General features: G+C 39.3%; 1 protein-coding gene across 1 annotated transcript; it reads right to left on the reverse strand.

Annotated features, from left to right (window-relative positions):
- Positions 1 to 1,217: 1,217 nt before the first annotated feature.
- GATM (glycine amidinotransferase) lies at positions 1,218 to 20,651 on the reverse strand. The gene is made up of 9 exons (XM_053593467.1): positions 20,352 to 20,651; positions 17,948 to 18,166; positions 9,192 to 9,387; positions 8,101 to 8,291; positions 6,660 to 6,797; positions 6,350 to 6,514; positions 4,840 to 4,903; positions 4,285 to 4,401; positions 1,218 to 2,245 (listed from the first exon to the last, which is right to left on the reverse strand). The coding sequence occupies exons 1-9, from the start codon at positions 20,418 to 20,420 to the stop codon at positions 2,133 to 2,135; spliced, it is 1,272 nt and encodes a 423-aa protein (XP_053449442.1). The 5' UTR covers positions 20,421 to 20,651; the 3' UTR covers positions 1,218 to 2,132.
- Between the last annotated feature and the right edge of the window lie 555 nt (positions 20,652 to 21,206).

A 21,206-nucleotide genomic window follows, 5' to 3' on the forward strand; every position in this document is an offset into this window, starting at 1 on the left:
CTGAAAACAGTAAATGGAAAATTCCAGAAATAAACAATTCATAAGTCTTAAACCACATACCATCCTGAGTAGCAATGAAATTTTTCATCCTCCCACTCTGCCCTTGCCGGGACGTGAATTCTCCCTTTGTCCAGAATATCCATACAATTTACACTACTTGCCCTTTAGCCACTTAGTAGCTGTCTCATTATCAAATTGTATGCTGAAGTTGCTGAGATCCATGGTAAGAACAAATCCATGAAATTGTGAAGGAAAAAGAAATTCAGGCTAATTTTGCTGCTGCACTTCCAACTGCAAAGTTACAGCCACAGTGCATACCAAGTCCTTAGTTAGACAGAAAAGGAATTAAATTTGTGAGTGGAAGACATGAACAGAAACGTGTTCCAATTGATAGCAATGTGTTGTACCAGATTAACTTAATTAAACTTTATCATAGGTCTATATGTATAGGAAAAAGCATGGTATATACTAGGTTTGGTACTATCAGTGCTTTCAGGCATCAATTGGGGGCCCTGAAACACATCCCTCAAGGATAAAGAGGGACTACTATAAGCAAGGAGGAGAGAGAAACTTAATTAGAGTATGCAAATGGATGTAAATCTAGAAGGGATTGTAAACTTAGGGACCTAATGCCTAATGGTCTCTATTTTCTCTGTGAAAAAAAAAAAAATCAGTTCAGAAATGTAGTGAAAGTTTGGAACAGTTACTGAGAAGAATGCAGAGAGATATATGGCAGAATCGCTGAGTAGTATTTAGCCCTGGCAATATATACCCTATGACATGTGCACCAATCCACAGAACTGCATAGATTTCTCAAGTAGGATTCAGTCCAATTGTGGAACTAATAGGTGCTTCTATGATGAAGCATGACACCAGGATACAAAGGAGATAAAAGTGTTGGGAAAGGGATGGTTGAACCCTGCGACTTATTTAAAAATACATTATGTACCTTATTCATGAATAAAAACATTATTTTCCTTTCTGGGGCCTCAGATTAGTCAGTTATGCTCAGAAGATATTCAGTTATTTTTAAATGAGTAAATTAATTAATAAACAAACCAAAATCTGACTTTGCTAAACACTTCTGAATATAAGTATTAGGATTAAATTTGGGATGAATATGTTGATTATTTTAGAGAATTAGAATTCTATTGCAAGACTCATATTCCTATAGTTTACTTACACTAAAATAATTAATGCCAAACTTCAATAAAACCCAGTCTGGAACACAAAAGTTTATTAGAATAAAAATACATGTACAGTATCCAACATTATAATTATTTTGTATCACATGTAGGTTTTATCTCCATTAGTTTTTTTAATGCTTTTAAAGTCTATGCTTTAGATAATCTGCACATCTATAAACAAGTTGCAATTCCCAAAGATGCAATTTATTTATCGGATGTTGAATATCAAAATTTAGGGATAAGAACTGATAGTTATATTCTATTACACTAAATATTTCTGTAAATTTTAGAAAAAGAGGAAAAGATTAAAATAATTCACTTAAAATGAGGTAAGTTGTATGAAAAGCTTTTTAGTTACACATATCACTAATGTTGAGATGAGAATATTAAAAATACTCATGGGAAATTCACTTCAACATTTGCACAGTCTAGGTTATTTCTTTAAAAACAAAAAAATATAAAATTACCTAATCCGTTATTAGAAAAAGACACAATTAACTTGGTTCTACTTAAGATCTGTGTACCTTTTAAGTATTTCTCTCATTTAGAAAAAAGGAGTAATACATTCTCAAGTCTACTGAAAAGGAAAAAACAAGATCAGGACCAACATTTTAAGCTGCCTTTTGGAAAGAAAATTAAAAACAGAGGTAGATGGTTAATTATTAGTGGCCAACTTACCCAAGTGACTAATTTTTGTCTTGGTACACATTCATCAAAATTTTACAATTGAAGCCAAATAGTAAATAACTTTAGGAGTAGAGAGTAATACCTAGTAGAAGTTATTTCCTTATGCCAAAGAAAAGTAATAAAAGTAAACCAGGCTGAAGATCCCTGTTAAGGAGATGATTGTTTAAAGCACTACAGTTCATGCACTTTTAAAGCAGGAGAAAGAACCTTGCCCACATGCTTCTTAGGTGTGCCAGCCACAAGCTCCATCAGGCCTGGTCAGTCAAAGTAGGACTGTAGGGTGCCTCGGCGCCGGACATCACAGGTCCAGCAGTGGAAGCCTCCTCCCAGGGAATTGGCATTTCTAATGTTAACCTTAATGGTACTGATACCTGCATTGAAAAATAGATGGGGTCAGCTATATAACATAGAGATTTTCCTACAGAAAGTATTGGCGGGGATCCCTGGGTTCTAATCATTAATGCTACCCCAATGCAGAATAGTCTTTTCCTCTCTTGCAATTTTATTTTCACCAACTATATTTCATCTAATCTACTCCATTGCTAATATAAAGTGTTCATCAGAAAGTCAACAGAGACTCTGGAATTTTGTTCTATTGACTATTCACGAGTCAATAGACTGGATGAGCAGATATACCTACCAAATATTCAAAATGATCGAGTACTAAAATGTTAAGGCCTTTTAGAATTATACTTTAATTTTTCAGGCTGTTTCTAATTTCACTATGTTAACTTAGTAAAGCATAAGTTACCTAAAATGAAAAGTTGACTTCATATACTTACATGTAAGAAGAGTTTATTCGATATAAATTAACTTTATCAAGCCACCTTAAGGAAACAAAGGAACAGAGCTGGCATTTTAACATTGGGGTTGTATGGTTACATAGGTGCCAAAGCTAGTCAATTAGTTTAATCTAGTACCATTTGTAATGTCAAGGCTGTGATGTGCCTGGCCTACTTTAACTACCATATTTAGGAAGAATCTGCTGCATTGGAATGGTGAGGTCTTAAAAAGAAAATCTGTTCTCCTCCTTCAAGGAACTCATTATGTTAAGCGGGCAGAGAAGCTACAGAGTCACTATAGGATCTACTTGTATAGTCCGAGAGAGAAAGGAGGCATAAGTCATTCAGGAAGACTTTCCTGAGAAAGTAAGACTAAGAGTTAAGAACAGGGTTTGGACAAGGGCAGTAAGCAGATTTGGGATAAGGATTGGGCTTGCAAATGTGAGCAAAAGTTTTCTGATAGAACAAGGTGGTTAGGAAATTCATTTGCTTGATAAAGTTTACTTTAACAAGTTCTCTGTGTCTAAATAGACATAACTAAAATTTCAAATTAGGTATTTTTTACTTTATACTATTTTTAAGTTAAGAAACAACAAAATCTTTTTTCCTTTTTTTTTTTTTTTATTTGCAGTTTTTGGCTAGGGCTGGGTTTGAACCCACCACCTCCAGCATATGGGGCAGGCACCCTACTCCTTTGAGCCACAGGCACTGCCCAACAAAATCTTAATAGACAAAGAAAATGGACCCTAGCAACTGGGTTATTTAACAAAAGCTAGTGTAAAAAAGTAGCATAGAATTAGGGGTAGTATCATTAGGGCTCAATCTAAAACTGACAGGCCAAACTTTTAAAACTGATACTACACTAGGAGAGAAGTGTCAAAGGGGCAAATAATTTCTTGTGGATAGTATGCCTGAAATATTAAGATATATGGTACATTTTATATCTTAATGACTAAATTCAACAAATAAACTGCCTGACTGTATTTAATTGACACTCAGGATAACATCAAGTATGTTACATGTGATAAATATACACATATATGTACATAATAGCTATATGAAAATCCTTTCATTCAAAATTTTTTTCAACTGTATTAGACTCACTGGTCTAAATTTTGAATCTCAGCATAAGCAAATTCCAACTCAAGCTCTTCAGTTCAAAGCTGAATGATTTACTCACACCCTCCATTGCATTTCATTACTTTGCTAACTATGCTTTTCATATACATAAGTCACTTCTATATCTATACCCATATAAGCCCTTTAAAATATATGATGATATTATAATTAAATTACTTTTAAAGGACCCTTAACAATTTCTTATTTGGGGAAGAGCTGACCACTCTATATGTTCATCAGCAAAGGGGAGTTCTCCACCCATGGGTACCAGAAGGTTGGCTAAGTCACAGAAGATTGATAAACTTAGGAGCTCAGGATGCATCTTCAACCTCTTGAGGCTAAGCTTATTGAAAACAAAAATACTGGAAATCTGAAAAATAATAACCTGGTGCCTCTAAAAGGAATAGAAATTAAATTAGATAAACCATATGTCAGACATAGTGTATCATTTTTTTGGTTCTTCTCATTTAACATTTTCATACACGACATGTATCATTTATTGTACATACCCAGCTTTTCAAACATCTTTTGAATTGGGACTTCATTAGCATCCACCATAACACGTTTTTCATCTAGCATTAAGACATTCATGGAAAGCCATTTGGATGACATCCAGAGTGGATGATCTAAAAACAGTAACAACTGTTAAATGATGTCTGCTATCATTTTTGTCTAAAGCAAGGGTTTACTTGAAGTGAAGAATATCAAAGTGAATCAGGTCAATTCTTTCAGTAGTTCACTTTCCATTTATCTATAAAAGGTGTGAATCAATCTATACTTATCATACATTTGAATTTCACTCTGTTTTCCTCAAAATGTCGTATCTTGCTTTGTGTGATGTTGTTTTAGTCTGTCTTCTCACTTTCTTTTTCTATGGAAGGTAAAGTTGCAAACACAAGTGCCAGCCTTATGCTAGTATTCATAGTTCCAAGCACTACTTTATACCTTACTGGGGTAACATTTTCTCTAATGTTGCTAACGTTTGGGCTGCTCTCTTATAGGTGAAAGATCCCTGATCACTAAAGTAATCATTTTAGTCTATATGTATATAAAAGTAAACATACCATCTGGGATGACTGGTGTTGGAGGAGTAACTATGGTCCACCCTGCTTTCTTGAAAAGATCAATCTGCAAGACCAGAAAAACCCAAAGAGGCTTAAATCCATATATACTATTTTTATTATTCTTGGTCTCTAATAGCACTTATTATTAGTAATTCTTTCTGAGAAGCTGTCTTTTCAATTGCCAAAACAAAGAAATTAAATTTTCAAAACATTTGGATGGTTTTGTCTGAACCCTTATTAAAATATATATATATATATAAAGTCCCCAGATTAAAGTTTCAAAGTAACAGAAATATTAAAGCTTTTACACTTATTCTTGTGATTTTCTCAGATTTCAGAGATTTAAAATACCAAAGATTCTAATTTTATTTATTTATTTTTTTGAGACAGAGTCTCACTTTGTTGCCTTTAGTAGAGTGCCGTGGTGTCATAGCTCACAGCAACCTCAAACTCTTGGGCTTAAGTGATTCTCTTGCCTCAGCCTCCCAAGTAGCTGGGACTACAACCATCTGCCACAACACCCAGCTATTTTTTTGCTGCAGTTGTCATTGTTGATTTTAGCTGTCCTGGGCTGGGTTCGAACCTGCCAGCCTCGGTGTATATGGCTGATGCCTTACTCACTGAGCTACGGGCGCTGCCAGAAACTCTCATTTTAAAAAACAAAAATATTTCCTGTTTAAGAAAACAAAAATGTGACTACATCAAACCTGTAGTCCATCCATTTCAGTGTCTATTGCTTTGTATTTATGACCACGATATAAAGGCAAATGATAGGGATGTATTCTCAAAGAACCATAATTGTCTTTAGTGATATGGTACAACTCAGCCATCCCTGTGTTCATATACACACTTAATGTATTGATAAGTGATATTAAAATGAAATGAGTAAGTTATCTTGGTCACCAGGCCAAAAATCAGGGAGAGAAATTAACAGGGACACTGTATTACAGTGGTTTTAAAAAGGTGTACCGCAGCTATACAAATAACAAAATCACTCACGACCCAACTGGATGTAGGGGGCCACAGACAGAAAGTAGGAAGCTGCTGGTGATGGGGACAGCGAACAGCTCCAGAGCCGTGGCTCTGCTCCTCCCTGAAGGATGGAGCTGGACCCAGGGAGCCTGACCCACCGGAAGGGGAAGACACCCACTGCCCAGTGACATTGCCCTGGCCATGCACAGATCATCTTGTTTACAATTCAGCTGCTGTGGAACCACTGCTGCAAGTCATGAGATAATAAAAATACACATGCACAAACTTGAAGCTCTGATAACGGTAAGCAGCCAAAGTTTGATGACACTACACTAATTATCCATGGCAACAATGTATATTTCTGACACCATGGAATACATACACCATAATCAATCCAATGTTTGATCATCACAATGTTGAGCACTGTGAATTTGTCAGTTAGAACCACTAGGAACCATGGATGTGCTTAAAATAAAAGTGGCAATTACTTTAATTGCTAGATTTTATTGCTTTCTCAGAGTCCTAAGAACTCTTTTACCTGGTGACAAGGTCGGTCAGGGTTGGAAAGCACAAGACCAGGTCCAATGATGTTGAAGGTGGCATCGATATGCATTGGATTGGGATCTTTAAAGGAGATGATATGCACTCTGTAGTCTGGAGCAAGATGCCTACGCATCCATTCAATGCCCAGGTAGTTTGTAACCTGAAAGTAAAAGGGAGAAGTTCAAGCTGTAAAGATTTGGTTCTATGGTTAGAAAACTAAAAAATATTTAGGATGAAATATTTTAATTTGGAAATAAAAAAATACAATAATATAGAATAAAGTTTTAGAGGCAGCCTTTATCAACCTGGCTTCTCTGTGCAAAAATGTCTCTTCCAGCTCGAATGAAGTCAGCAGCATCAAAGCATGGCTCAAACTCAGTTGTCACAAATTTTCCCTGAGCAGCCAATCTGTGTCTGTCTTCTACAGAATGGATAGGATAATCCTAATTGGAACAAGAATGAACACATACAATGTGTTGGTTCATGAGGAAATAATTAACCATGTATACATTATCTTAAAAAATTACTTCAACATAATTTCCCAAAATACTACTACTTGATCCTACACTAAAACACGCATGGGAATGATGCACGATAAACAAACAACAACAACAAAACAAAACACTAAGCATTACGATAATTTCCTGACATAGAAGTCTCCTCTTATCCATGATTTTGCTTCCCTCAGTTCACTTACTTGAGGTCAATTGTAGTTTGAAAATATTAAGATATTTTGATAGAGACAGAGATTGAGAGGTGGGAGTGGACCACACACACATCACTTTTATTATAGTAGACTGTTGTAATTATTCTGTTATTAGTTATGGTTATTAACTTCTTATTGTGCCTAATTTATAAATTAAACTTTATCCTAAGCATGCATGTATAGGAGAAAACATAATATACATAGGACTCAATATGATTTACAGTTTCAGGCACTCACTAGGCGTTTGAAATGTATCCCCTGAGGATAAGGGGGCACTACTGTACTTAAAAAGTGGTACAGGGATAGTAATTGATTCTGAAAACATTCCATGATCCATACATTCATTTATAGAGCTATCTACAATATTTGAAAGTCAATAGGATGAAATCATTTTCTTCTTTTAGAAAAGACAGTTGGCCCTGAGCCTAACTCACACTATAAAATGAGATGCCATGCCACCTCTGCCATATTTGACTGAGTGTGGCAAAATTAATTCATTTATTTCTGTCCTTAAATTCCTTGAAGAAATTTTGACTTTTAAACTTTTTCCATAAATGATCAAATAGTAAGTGATTTAATAAGAGACATATCTAATACATTCCATTTTACTATGAATTTAGCCTGTGGACCAGGTTCTTTTTCTAACAGAAGAAAATGAACTTCAGCCTTGTGACTTTTCTAGTTCCACTAATGAATATCAGTGCACCAGTAGGCAAGTTTTCCTCCTTATAATGAAATGATACTACGGTATTCCCTCGTCGGGGTGTCGTGAAGAATAAATAGGATTAAGGACATAAATAAAGAATTAAGCCCAGGACAGGACACAAGGTAAGCACTGAGTAACTGTTAGCTATTATTAATAGTAGTACTATCAAAAGATTGTTCATGCTTATTTTGATCATAAAACATTTTTTAAATTAGGTGATAATTTTTTATTTCTAAAATGTATTATATATACAAGGTATCAAAGAATCTCTACCTCTCTCTTTGTGGATTATTTAGAAAAGTTACCAATAAACTATCTGTTATTAGGGACTTACCTGGTCATAAAGCTCATCAGCCATCATGGGCTTAGGGGCCGTGGTCCACTTGGCACCACGGTGGAAGTAGTCTTTGATAATTGACCGGTATGCTCGGTATTCAAAGAAGCGTGCACGCCATGCCATGGGAGCCTCAATAATCTCATTTCCCACAACTATCAAGATATCGCGAGGCATTGCACTGTATAAACCTAACAGACCAAAAAATTCCACAAAAAATTCAGTAGTGCTAATTTCAAAGACAGGAAAGCCTATATATTATAATCTCATTTTTTAGTAAAAAAAACCTACTTAAGCCCCTGTGCATGTATGTATGTAAATAATTATATGAAAATCGATACAAGATTAATATGAATTTCATGTGTGTGGGGAGAACCAAGAAAAAAAAGAAAAAGAAAAAAAATGAAGCAATAAAGTCTTTGTACAAAGAAATCTTGAACCACTAAGCTTTCATCATTTGTAAGCTCCTTTCCTGCTATCCAGAAATGGAGGTCTTGAAAGCCCATCAATAACATAACATAAAAATTGGGCCAAGGATTATTCTAAAATTATAAATTAGAATACTGAACTGAGAGGGTGGCGACTGTGGCTCAAAAGGAGTAGGGTGTCGACTCCATATGCTGGAGGTGGCGGGTTCAAACCCAACCCCAGCCAAAAACTGCATTAAAAAAAAAAAAAAACTGAACTGAGACACAAGAATACTAGTGTAGCAATGTAAATTGAAAACAGAAATATTTCTATTTCCTTCTTAATTTCTGTTCTTGAGGAATATAAAATAGAATACACTGTTCTTATGTAAAGAAATGACTATAAAGTTTAGGAAAAACTGCTTCTTTAAAGAAGATTCCATCAGATTTACAAAGGAGTTTAGAATGTGCCTATCTGAATCACATCAACATGAACTAAACCATTCCTAAATCTTTTGTTTGTTTTTTTGCTGGTAAAGTTAATTATGAGCATTAAATAATCTTTAAAGTTTTTAAGAATTAGTAATACAAATGAATCTCCAAGAAATTCTGTAAGCTTTCCAATTACAGGTTAAGAAACTGAAAATTAAGATACCGGTAATTTAGTTATCTAACATCACTTACCCGTAGACTCAAAATCAGGAGTTTTATACTTCAGTGACCAGTCAATTGGGTCAGGCCTCTTCACTGTCACTCCTTCCATTTTTAAAATATTGCACATTTCTTCAATTTCAGCAACAGCTTTTTTCAAATGATCTTTGGGAAAATAATGGCCTCCATGCTTCTGGTAAAATGGCCAGTACTTTTCATATGTGTTAGCCTAGAAACAGAAGAAAGAAAATGAAATACTTATGGGAGAAAAAAACAATTCATGATAGGTTCACAAGGCAGAAACAAGCCTTTGTATAATTTAATGGAATTGAGACTATAACCCATCCTTTTTTTTTTTTTCCTGAGACAAGTTTCCCTTTATCACCCTCAGTAGAGTGCCATGGCCTCATAGCTCATAGAGACTCAAAATCTTGGGCTCAAGTGATCCTTTTGCCTCAGCCTCCCTAGTAGCTGGACTACAGATGCCTACCATAACACCTGGTTATTTTTAGATATAGGATCTCAAATTCTTGAACTCAAGCAATCCATTTGTCTCTGTCTCCCAGAGCACTAGGGTTAGAGGTATGAGCCACTATGCTCAGCCCAACAACCACATTTTATTTACTGGTGATTCCTAGCATTGAGCATCCTAGCACTGTGGGCAAACGCTCAATGTTTGTTGAATGAAGAACTCTTAAATTAAATTATCTTCATATTTTAAGGTCTTTTGCTTCTTCTGCCTGAGCTCTTATGCCCAACCAGTAAGAGCATGCCTGCCCACAGCCAGGCTTGGAATCCTCTTGGCCAGTTTGTATCATGCTTTAAGTACAAAACAGGACACAGGCATTCCATTAAGGTCTCAGTGAAATGAAATTACGAAACCAACCAAATAGCATAAGAAAATAAAAGCACTTATACTAAGCCAAAGCCGTGGCCTATCCATGCATCCCAGAATTTGGTCAAGATATTTTATAGGAAATCTCGAGATATTTTATGGGAAAAAAGAGATATTTTATCACTGTTATGGTCAGGAACATACTTTCAAATGTGCTTTATTTCTATTCAAAACCCATTATTGATTTTTCCATTCAACAAAATTAGAAACTTTAGCAGTGCAAGTCTGCCCTTTCTACTTCTCTGTCACTGTCTCATACCAGCCACGTCTCTCCACTCCCCAGTCCATTTAAATTTTCACATCTCTTTCTGGTCCTTCAGTCACAGAAGTTATCTAATAAACAAATTCACAAATTTTTAGTAGCTTAACATTAAGAAACTTTCCAGGGGTTATATGTATTTTAAAAGATAATCAGAGAACAGTTGAATGCTTAATAGCTTAATCAGTTTGCTAAAAGTAACTGTTGAATTGGGGCAGGTACAACTGTAAAATATTGTTTTTCAAAAATGTAAAAACATACAAAGATCCTATATTCAGATTATTTTGCATGTGTCTAAATTTTCAGTCAATTTAAAGAAATAGATTGGGGGGTGGCGCCTGTGGCTCAGTGAGTAGGGTGTCGGGCCCATATGTTGGAGGTGGCGGGTTCAAGCCCAGCCCCGAACAAAAAAAAAACGCAAAAAAACACCATAAAATTATTTAAAAATAAATAAATAAATAAATAAATAAAATAAAAAAGAAATACATTGGGAAATGTATGTGATTCATCCTACAATTTAGCAGAACTCCAATCAGAGAATCCAGACTCTAAGAAAAAGCTTTGGTCCTTCATCAAAAGATTGGCAAAGCAAGGTACATCTATATATTTTAAGATAAAAAATGTTTTATAAATAGCCGAATAATATTCCATGGTATACATATATCACAGCTTACATTAGTTGTCTATTTTTTGAGACTTTGGGAAAAAAAAAACGAGACGTTAACTAATGACTCCATACTGAACCTCAGAGTCAAAGCATTCTATAATAGACATACTCTTATTTGACAATGTGAATATTACTTTCTTTGCATTATTATTATTGCTTAATATTTCAGCAATCATCTGATTTCTTTTCTGAATGTATTTATCTTCGTTCATTCTTTACAAGTTTTTTGTTTCTAGTCCTTATCTTTTTATTTATTTATTTATTATTATTTTTTTTTTATTGTTGGGGATTCATTGAGGGTACAATAAGCCAGGTTACACTGATTGCAATTGTTAGGTAAAGTTCCTCTTGCAATCATGTCTTGCCCCCATAAAGTGTGACACACACCAAGGCCTCACCCCTCTCCCTCCATCCCTCTTTCTGCTTTTCCTCCCCCCCATAACCTTAATTGTCATTAATTGTCCTCATATCAAAATTGAGTACATAGGATTCATGCTTCTCCATTCTTGTGATGCTTTACTAAGAATAATGTCTTCCACTTCTTTTTTTTTTTTTTTTGTATTGTTGGGGATTCATTGAGGGTACAATAAGCCAGTTAATGTCTTCCACTTCTTAAACACTGTTATTAAATTTTAAGCCCTTTTAATTTTGTGAAGGCAAAAAATGGAAACCTAATAAACATGTATATGTAAAAAAAAATTTAAAAAATGTTTTAAAGTTAAATTTGTGTTGGAAAAGTTTTAAGGCAGGTATTTTAAAAATGTTTAATACCATACATTAAGGCTGGGTGCTGTGGCTCAATCCTGTAATCCTAGCACTCTGGGAGGCCAAGGCAGGTGGATTGCTTGAGCTAAGGAGTTCCAGACTAGCCTGAGCAAGAACAAGACCCTGTTTCTAAAAAACAGCCAGTACTGATTATGTTAAATATGAAGGTTTCCATCATAAATCAGAATAATTTCAGATAGTGGTCAGTACTAGAAAGACAGGGTACAACTGGGTAATGGGCTCCAGTGTATCTACTTTAGCTATATACTCTGTCATTTGGTGCTCCCAGCAAGGCTACCTAAAAGGACAAGTTCTCACATGCTCATTTTGCATGTAAGGAAAGAGGCTCAAGAAGTCACGTACCCTCTTGCTACCTGTACAAGCAGGACTAAGAATTCAAATGCTTTGACTCTTACTTTCACAGCATTGCTAATACATGAAGGGGCATGGCTACGTTATATTGGTTTAGATTATTTTTGTTTGTGAGTCAGAGTCTCACTCTGTCACCCTGGGTAGAGTGCCATGGTGTCAGAGCTCACAGCAACTTCAAACTCTTGAGCTCAAGAGATCCTCTTGCCTCAGCCTCCCCAGTAGCTGGGATTACAAGTGCCCACAACAATGACCAGTTGGTTTTTCCATTTTTAGTAGAGACAGGGTCTCACTCTTGCTCAGGCTGGTCTTAAACTCCTGAGCTGAAGCAATCCACCTTCCTTGGCTTCCCATTAATACTAGGATTGAGCCAGTGAGGCTGGGCTGGTTTAGATAGCTTTAACTTGATGTATAAAAACTTTTTTTTTTTTTTTAGAGACAGAGTCTAAGTTTGTTGCCCTCGGGAGAGTGCCGTGGCATCACAGCTCACAGCAACCTCCAGCTCTTGGGCTAAGGCGATTCTCTTGCCTCAGCATCCTAAGTAGTTGGGACTACAGGCACCTGCCACAACGCCCAGCTATTTTTTGTTGCAGTTTGGCCGGGGCCAGTTTTGAATCTGCCACCCTCAGTATATGGGGCTGGCAGCCTACTCACTGAGCCACAGGCACTGCCTGATGTATAAAAACTTTTAAGACTGGAATTGTTTAACGTAGTCTATATTATTCCCAATGGATTTTGCTCATCAAGACTGGGCTCAAGGTCTACATATCTATTTCTTCAATGTCAAAGGAAATATCTTTTCTAGATTTTGTGTCTATACTTCCATTTTTATCTCAGTTTGACAAATATAAAATATATAACAGCAGACCTCCCTCTTGTTAGTTAAATATCTAGGTTCATATCAGTTAGGCTGGAACCAAGATTATAATGGTAATAAAGAATAAGCAAAAAAACAGGTCTTTAGAAAACATAAGGTTGGGGGCGGTGCCTGTGGCTCAGTGAGTAGGGTGCCGGCCCCATATGCCGAGGGTGGGTTCAAACCCAGCCCCGGCCAAACTGCAACAAAAAAATAGCCAGGTGTTGTGGCAGGCGCCTGTAGTCCCAGCTGCTTGGGAGGCTGAGGCAAGAGAATCATGTAAGCCCAAGAGTTAGAGGTTGCTGTGAGCCGTGTGAAGTCATGGCACTACCTGAGGATGGTACAGTGAGACTCTGTCTCTACAAAACAAAAAAGAAAGAAAGAAAGAAAGAAAACATAAGGTTGGGCATGGTAGCTCACGCCTGTAATCCTAGCACTCAGAGAGGCCAAGGTGGGAGGATCACTTGAGCCCAGGAGTTCAAGAGCAGCCTGAGCAAGAGCGAGACTTCATTTCTACCCCAAATAGGAAATTAGCTGGGTATGGTGGCACTCGCCAGAGTGAGACTGCATAAATAAGTAAATAAATAAATAAACAAATAAAAATTGGGGTTGGTATAAAGGTCCACATCTGGCCTGCTGCCTAATTTTGTAAATAAAGTTTTATAGGAACACAGGCATACTCATTTGTTTATTATCTGGCACTAGACAGAGAAGTTTGCTGACCTCTGGTCTAAATCACCAATTAGTACCTTTACTTTTGAAAAAGTATAGGCAAACAGCAGGCTCAATTTTTAACCTATAGAAATGTTATCAGCATTAAACATTTGAGCATTTTTAAAGACCAATCTACCCTTTAAGCAAATAAAATAAAAAGCACTCTACTGTTTTCTATGCCTAGGAATTTGTGCAACAGCCACCAGAAAGAGGGGATAATAACGACTCTTTATAAATTCTTCTCAGATACATCCTGGTACTACTCATCCTTTCACCACTTCCTCCTTCTCATGCCAGGCACATCTCCTACAATCCACTACAGGACAAGAAGCCTTTGAAAATTTAACCCCGGGTTACAGCGGATGCAGGGTTCTGTTGCCTTGCCAGCCTCATTCCAAAGAATCCTGTGTGACTATTTGTGCAGGGTGAAGTTTGCCTTGACAAATATAAAGGAAACTTTCCTGGGAGAAAAAAGTTATTTGAACAAATGTGAGTTTTCATGAATAGCTGATAATCTGGCACAGGTTGGACAAAGTCCAAATGACAGGGCACATTACATTTTCCAAGAGATAGCTGGAAATTGTTTACACTTCCTTAATAACCCTGCTAAGTGAGCTAGTGCTTATTTACCAAGTTGTCTGTAAGATAATGAACACTATATTAGATGCTTAGCATGTGATTTTTTAATAATCTGTTGCAGAGATGTGGCTATATTCCTGGAAACTTTATAATCTTTCAGAGCCTAAAATCCTTTATAGGGGTTTGCTAAATAACTTTTCAACTACTGTCTTTGGAAGCCTAAGAAATGACAAAAGAAACTTCTTATTTATCCAGTTGCAAACTTTGATTTTTTTTTTTTAAAGATAGTTTTTGTTTAAAGATAAAGAGCACTTCCAAAGAGAGTTGGAAGTAGGTCCCTCTCATGAAGGAGACAAGGTAAAAGAGCCTATTGACCTTGATTAATCTTGTACTTTATAAAGACTCATTTATTTAAAAAAAAAAAAGACAAAAGCAAAACAAAAATCATATATTTGATAGCAAATATTTACTTAGTTTTGCAAAACAAAAGCCATATAGCTTTTAAATATTGTGCTTCCCAGCAACTATGTTCTTCATTCCTTTTCTCAAAATTTCTGTAACACTTATATCTCCCTACGTCTTATGCTTTAAATGCTTATAGACAAACTACTGCATTATTTTATCTTCACTGTTCCCAAACTGATGATTATATTTGTGTCAATTCTTCTTCACTAGAAGGCACAGCCTCGTCTTTTTTTTTTTTTTTGTAGAGACAGAGTCTCACTTTATGGCCCTCGGTAGAGTGCCGTGGCCTCACACAGCTCACAGCAACCTCCAACTCCTGGGCTTAAGCGATTCTCTTGCCTCAGCCTCCTGAGTAGCTGGGACTACAGGCGCCCGCCACAACACCCGGCTATTTTTTGGTTGCAGTTTGGCTGGGGCCGGGTTTGAACCCGCCACCCTCGGTATATGGGGCCGGCGCCTTACCGACTGAGCCACAGGCGCCGCCCACAGCCTCATCTTTTAGGGGCCATGTATGTCTCAGATTTACTTTCTTCTGCCTCAATACCAGCCTTAACATGTGGCATAAAACAGAAATTACCAAAAAAAAAACAAAAAAACAATTCTGTAAATGTTACTAATATCTGGAACCACTACACTTCCAATGGACTTTTGTAATGCAATTGACAACAGGATCCATACAAATGTAATGAATTGTAGTTTTGTCTTTTAAAATACTTAACATGTAACTTTTTACCTCCAGATTAATCCTTTTAGGTGGATAGCAAATTGTCGTAAAATCTTCATTTTCCCGGGGCCCAGAAGTTTGCGGAATCTTGCACAAGGTCAAATAGCTGATTAATTGAGACTAGCTATCAAGCTTTTATCAAATACCTAATTCAATCTCAGTCTCTGACTGTAGCATGGTACACTCACCAGAAACCAATGAGACTACAAAGTCTAAAGTCATAAATCAAGTGACAAAGAACTCAAAATAATGTCTGAGAATTCTGATTCCATAAGATCACATGATATGAAAGTCAATAATTCTAAAGATATGTGGAAGAATAAATTATTGCCTGAATTTGAACTTTAATTTCACCCAATTAAAATGGTTAGGGGATGGGGCAACTTCTTTTCAAGAAGATACTTAAAAAGACTATAAATTTTTTTTTTTTTTTAGAGACAGTGTCACTTTATTACCCTCGGTAGAGGGCTGTGGTGTCACTGCTCACAGCAACCTCCAACTCTTGGGCTTAATTTTTGAAGCATGTAGATGATATGTAAAATACCCTGCTTATCAAATTTCAAATATAAGAACCAAATATAGTGTCATAACAATTAGAAGACATTACTTTTTCTATTACCCTGTCTCCCAGGTCTAACTCAAGAATCATTTTCTTTTTTTTATGTTTTTTGAGACAGAGCCTCAAGCTGTCGCCCTGGGGAGAATGCCATAGCATCACCCCTCACAGCAACCTCCAACTCCTGGGCTTAAGTGATTATCTTGCCTCAGCCGGGACCACAGGTGCCCGCTACAACGCCTGGCTATTTTTTGGTTGTAGTTGTCATTGTTGTTTGGCAGGCCTGGGCTGGATTCGGACCCGCCAATTCTGGTGTATGTGACTGGCACCTCTGCCGCTTGTGCTATGGGTGCTGAGCCAAGAATCATTTTCTTGAAGACTTCCTAACTAACTAGCACTTAGTCATTGCTTTTTTTCCTTAACTCTTCTGGCACTAAAATTCAACTGCCTTGCCAGTTGTTACACTCTTCATTTCTCTGTGAACATCGTATTTCTCCAAGTAAAAAGGAAGTTCTTTTGTGTTAAAATCTCTAGATCCCTAGTACACAGCAATGTGTAATATTTCTGATGATTATGACAATGCTGTTATAGAACTTACTTCCTCAATCCACATTACAAATACAAATTTAAGGACATTGAAGATATACTTACAACCCATTATTAATGGGAGTTTAGGCTGCGTCTACAATGTAGGTGATGCTCTCTTATATACTTAAGTATGAGAACCTCAAACAGTACAAAACCTGAACACCAGCCCAAAAAAGCCCTGACCGAAAGAATAGTACAGATTAAAAAAAACAACACTAGGAGTTTTTAAAAAACAGAGTTATTACATGTTGCCAGGAAAATACTGGAAGGTTTCGTTGGAGCTAGGTGGTGGTATATTTAAACTATAGGCAAGAAGGCACAAAAAGATGGGAGGGAGAGTTTTAGGTAAAGGCAAAGACATGGGGCTTTCTAGGGAACAGAGAATAATATAGTTTATCTGCTTATATGGTTATCTTATAAAGTCTGCTGACAATCAGGGTGCAAGATTAGAGGAGAGGAGAGACATAAACAGGAATGAAAATCTGCTAACCAGCCACACGAACACATCTCCAAAAGGACCCAATGATTTAAATGGAGTCCTGGAAATGCAGACAGAGCCAGATTGTGAAGGATCATGAATTACATGAGGACTTTATCCTATACAACGGGAGGCTAGCAAAGTAAGCAAAGAGCAGAATGATCAAATTTGGGTTAAAAAAAAAAAATCACTCAGACAGCAGCTGAAAGGTAGTTTGCAGAGTCTAGTTAGGAGTTACCTGCAATAGTTCAGGCAGCAGATGAGCTCCTGACCTAACGCAGAGGGATGGAGGCAAGATTTGTTAGATCTTGGAGACTAGATATGGAGGATGTGACTGAAGGAGAAATCAAAGATGATTCTTTGGTGTTTCAGCTTAATTAATTAGGAATGCCAAAACTTAAAAGGAAGGAATGAAGAGGAGTCCAGTTTAGCAGGGTGGCTGGCAATGGAATTACAGATGCGCCAAGTCTGAGGTCCTGTGGCAATATCCTGTAAGGTGTTTAACACGTTGGTTCAAAGAGAGTTCAAGAGGGAGATCAGGACCATAGTGGAGGTGGTGGGGGAAGCTGTGAGAATGTTCAAAAGAAAGCCAAATGAAATTCTGCTCAACCCCAACAATACAGACTGTGAAGGAGGAAGATCTGAGCAACAGTGAAGGAACTAATATCCCCAGAAAAGGCTTCTCAGAATCCAAGAGAAGAGTTTCAAGAAGGAAATACACAGAGATGCCAAGTAAGATAATTCAAAATTAACCTCTGCACTCAGGAGGTCTGAGGAAGTAAGCTCAAATAAAAGCAGTTACAGAGGAGATAGCAGCAGAAGCCAGACTCCAGCAGGGAAGGAGGGAGCCCACTTTCAGATACCCCTGCCTTACCTTCACCTCCACAGTGAACGGTGGCACACAGGCATTTTCTGCTCTACCCACTATCACTTCCTCTAAGGGGTCCCATTCGTTGTACGAGGAGACAGGGCAGTCCTTGGGCAGAGGGTCAGTGGCCTTGTCATCAGCTGCACAGGAGTTCTGGGAGGAAGCCGCAGCTGCCTGGGTGCTCTGGAAAGTTCGCTGCACCCATCCTGTTAAGGTTCTTCCAAGCTTCCAAGAACAAAGAAAAGATTATTGTGTACCCTTATGTAATACTTGCGGAGAGGAGGAAATAGAGACAAGATGAAAACTCAGAATAACATTGTCATTTAAAATCAACAGTGTATATTATAGCTTTCACATGAAGGCTATAACCCTAGCTTTCACATGAAGGCTATAACCCAACTATAGCACAAGACTATGAGGAAAGGGCCAAGGAAGGGGAAGGGAGGGGGGAGGTTAGGGTGGAGGGAGGGTAGTGGGTGGGGCCAAAGCTACTGTGCATTTTAGAATGGGTACAGGCGAACCTTACTAAAGGCAGAATACAAATGTCTTCATACAATAACTAAGAAAATGCCATGAAGGCTACATTGAACAGTTTGATGAGAATATTTCAGATTGTATATGAAACTAGCACATTGTACCCCTTGATTGCACTAATGTATGCAGCTATGATTTAACAATTAAAAAAAAATAAAACCACTTTTTGATATGGGAAAAAAATAAAATCAACAGTGTATAATGAGTAGTGGAATTATAACTGATTTTTTAAAAACTTGTTTATAAATTCTCTTTATCCTATTAAATGCTATAACTCTTTAAAATCCCTCAGAAGATTGTGTCCCCAGTGACCATACACCCCTATTTATATCTCAGAATGGGTTTCTTTTCCTTTCCTTTCTTTCTTTTGTTGCCCTCAGTAGAGTGCGATGGTGTCACAGCTCACAGCAACCTCAAACTCTTGGGCTTAAGTGATCCTCTTGCCTCAGCCTCCCAAGTAGCTGGGACTACAGGTGCCCGCCACAACATCGGGCAATTTTTTAGAGATGGAGTTTGGCTCTGGCTCTGGCTGGTCTACGCCTGAGCTCAACCCGTCTTGGCCTCCCAGGGTGCTGAGATTACAGGCGTGAGTCACCAAGCCCCGCCTTCAAAATGAGTTTCCACAATCAAGCTTTCAGCAACTCTTCTGCAGATGATAGGTCAACCCTCTTCTCAGAAAACGGTAGAAAGCTGCTCCACATCTTGCTGCCAAGCCCAGAACGGGAGGGAGCCTCCGTTCCCCTTCAGAATCAAAGGTTTCCAATATTAGGTAGGCTTCCCCTCAGCAAATGAAAACGTGGAACATTTGTAAAGGATTTAAGTCTTTCACAATAATCAGCTTCAAATAAAAAGCTCTCCATCTTTGACATACACTTCACATTCTTTAGCGCTTCAATTCTGAGAGTGACCAACTGCCATCTGGTACATTTTACAGATGGTCCACGGCACCATAGCCAAGATAAGGATTAACTCAGCCACAATGTAAATGACTAAAAAAGGAGATCTAAGAACTTCAAGAACCCTTTAAAAAGTGTAGGGCCTAGAAAATCTAGAGCGGGGAGCAACCCCCTCCCCAATCTCTGTCCCTATCTCTTCAAAGCCTTCAGAAGCGGAGAGGAGGGAAGCTGCGGTGGAGGGTGGAGACCAAAGCAAGAGAGTGGCAGCTGTTCAGGAACCAGTTGCTGGGGGGAGCCAGACGGTCCGGGCTATTCCAGTCCCCGAGTAAGGGAGGGTCTGCAGGGGCCTGCTGGCAGCTCAGGACAGCTGAGGGCGGGGACTGGGCAGAAACTCGACGCGCAGTGGCAGGACTCACCCCGACTCCTCTCGCTACTCAGGACTCCATGTTACACTTGGCTCGAGCCTGCTCGCTCGCCCTCCGCCCCCACCCCCTCGGCTAGATCACGCCTTCTTCCCACCCACCCGCTCCACTCGCATTTCCCTAAAGCTACCCAACTCTACGTCCACCCAGGGCTCTGAAACCCAACAACGGCACGCTTTTACTAAGAGGAGTCTCGGTCGTCCCCACCCCCTCGCCCTGGGCGGGAAGCTCGATGGACAGAACCGAGGTCCAGACGGGAAAGGCGGCGCCCCCTGCGCCGGGGCCACCGCGGCCCGAGACGCGCAGACTGCAGCTGGACCAGAGCGGGGGGCGCCGTGCATGCCCCCCTGCCCCGGGGACACCGCCCAGCTCCTGGCAGCCCGTAAAGGCGCTCGAAGCCGAGCTTCCAAGGAGGACCAAAGGGCCATTGTCAGGCAGTTCCGACTGGGAAAAGCGAGGGAACGCGGCGGCTCCGGGAGGGAGCGAGAGCCTCACGGTGGGCAGAGTCCAGCCAGGGGGAGACTCGCGGCCGCCAGCCAAGGCCGGTGATGAACGCACCCGAGACCCGATGTAGTGCACCGCCTCGGCGCCGCGGCTCCCGCCGCGCAGACACCGCACCCGCAGCATCGCTCCGGCCTGGCTGGTCCACGAGCGGAATGTTCCTGGCGCCCCGCCGCGTTCGTCCGAGGCTCCCGAGCGCGCGCGCTGAGCCGGGTGGGCGGGCGCGCGCCAGCCCCGGCCTTTTGTAGCCGCGCCCCGCCCCGGCCGCCCCCCGCCGCCCCATTGGCTGCTGGGAACAGGTGGGGGGGGCCGGAGAGGGGGGCCCGCGCCCGCCGCTGAATTAGGAACTGTGCAGAGCCGCGGGGGAGGCAAGGTCAGGCCTCCGGGCTTGCCCTTTTTTAGCTTGTAGTTCCACTGCCTGGCTTCTGCCGCGCACCTCGGAGCCCAGCCAGGCCCTGGAGTGGCCAAGGAGGCCCACTCGGGGAAGGGGGTGGGACGCGACTTCTGATGAAGTAAACTTAATGCTACATACTTACATCGTTTTAAGTGAACATTTATGAATTTAAATATGCAAAGCTTGAGTACAGCTTATGTTGAAAGTCACGTATGTGCACTGACCCAGTCCCCTCATTTTACAGTGAACGAAACCACCTAAAGATTAGGTGGCTTCTTAGGGCAACACTGGGTGTGAGGCTGGAGGGGACAAAGTCTGGAACACTTGTCATCTGCTCCCCAGGTTACTGCGCTTTCCATCCACTGCTGGGTGTTCTTTGAACACCTGACATTTTAAACGGTCTTTGGTCATATGCCCCTGGCTTGAAAAACTCTATCATGCAAATAAGAGACAAACGTAGGTCAGATATAAGGGAGGACTATAGATACTTTCTTCCATTTCACATATTACAATTTTTA

This window comes from Nycticebus coucang, chromosome 6, assembly GCF_027406575.1.
Source record: "Nycticebus coucang isolate mNycCou1 chromosome 6, mNycCou1.pri, whole genome shotgun sequence".
NCBI classification, from domain to species: domain Eukaryota; kingdom Metazoa; phylum Chordata; class Mammalia; order Primates; family Lorisidae; genus Nycticebus; species Nycticebus coucang.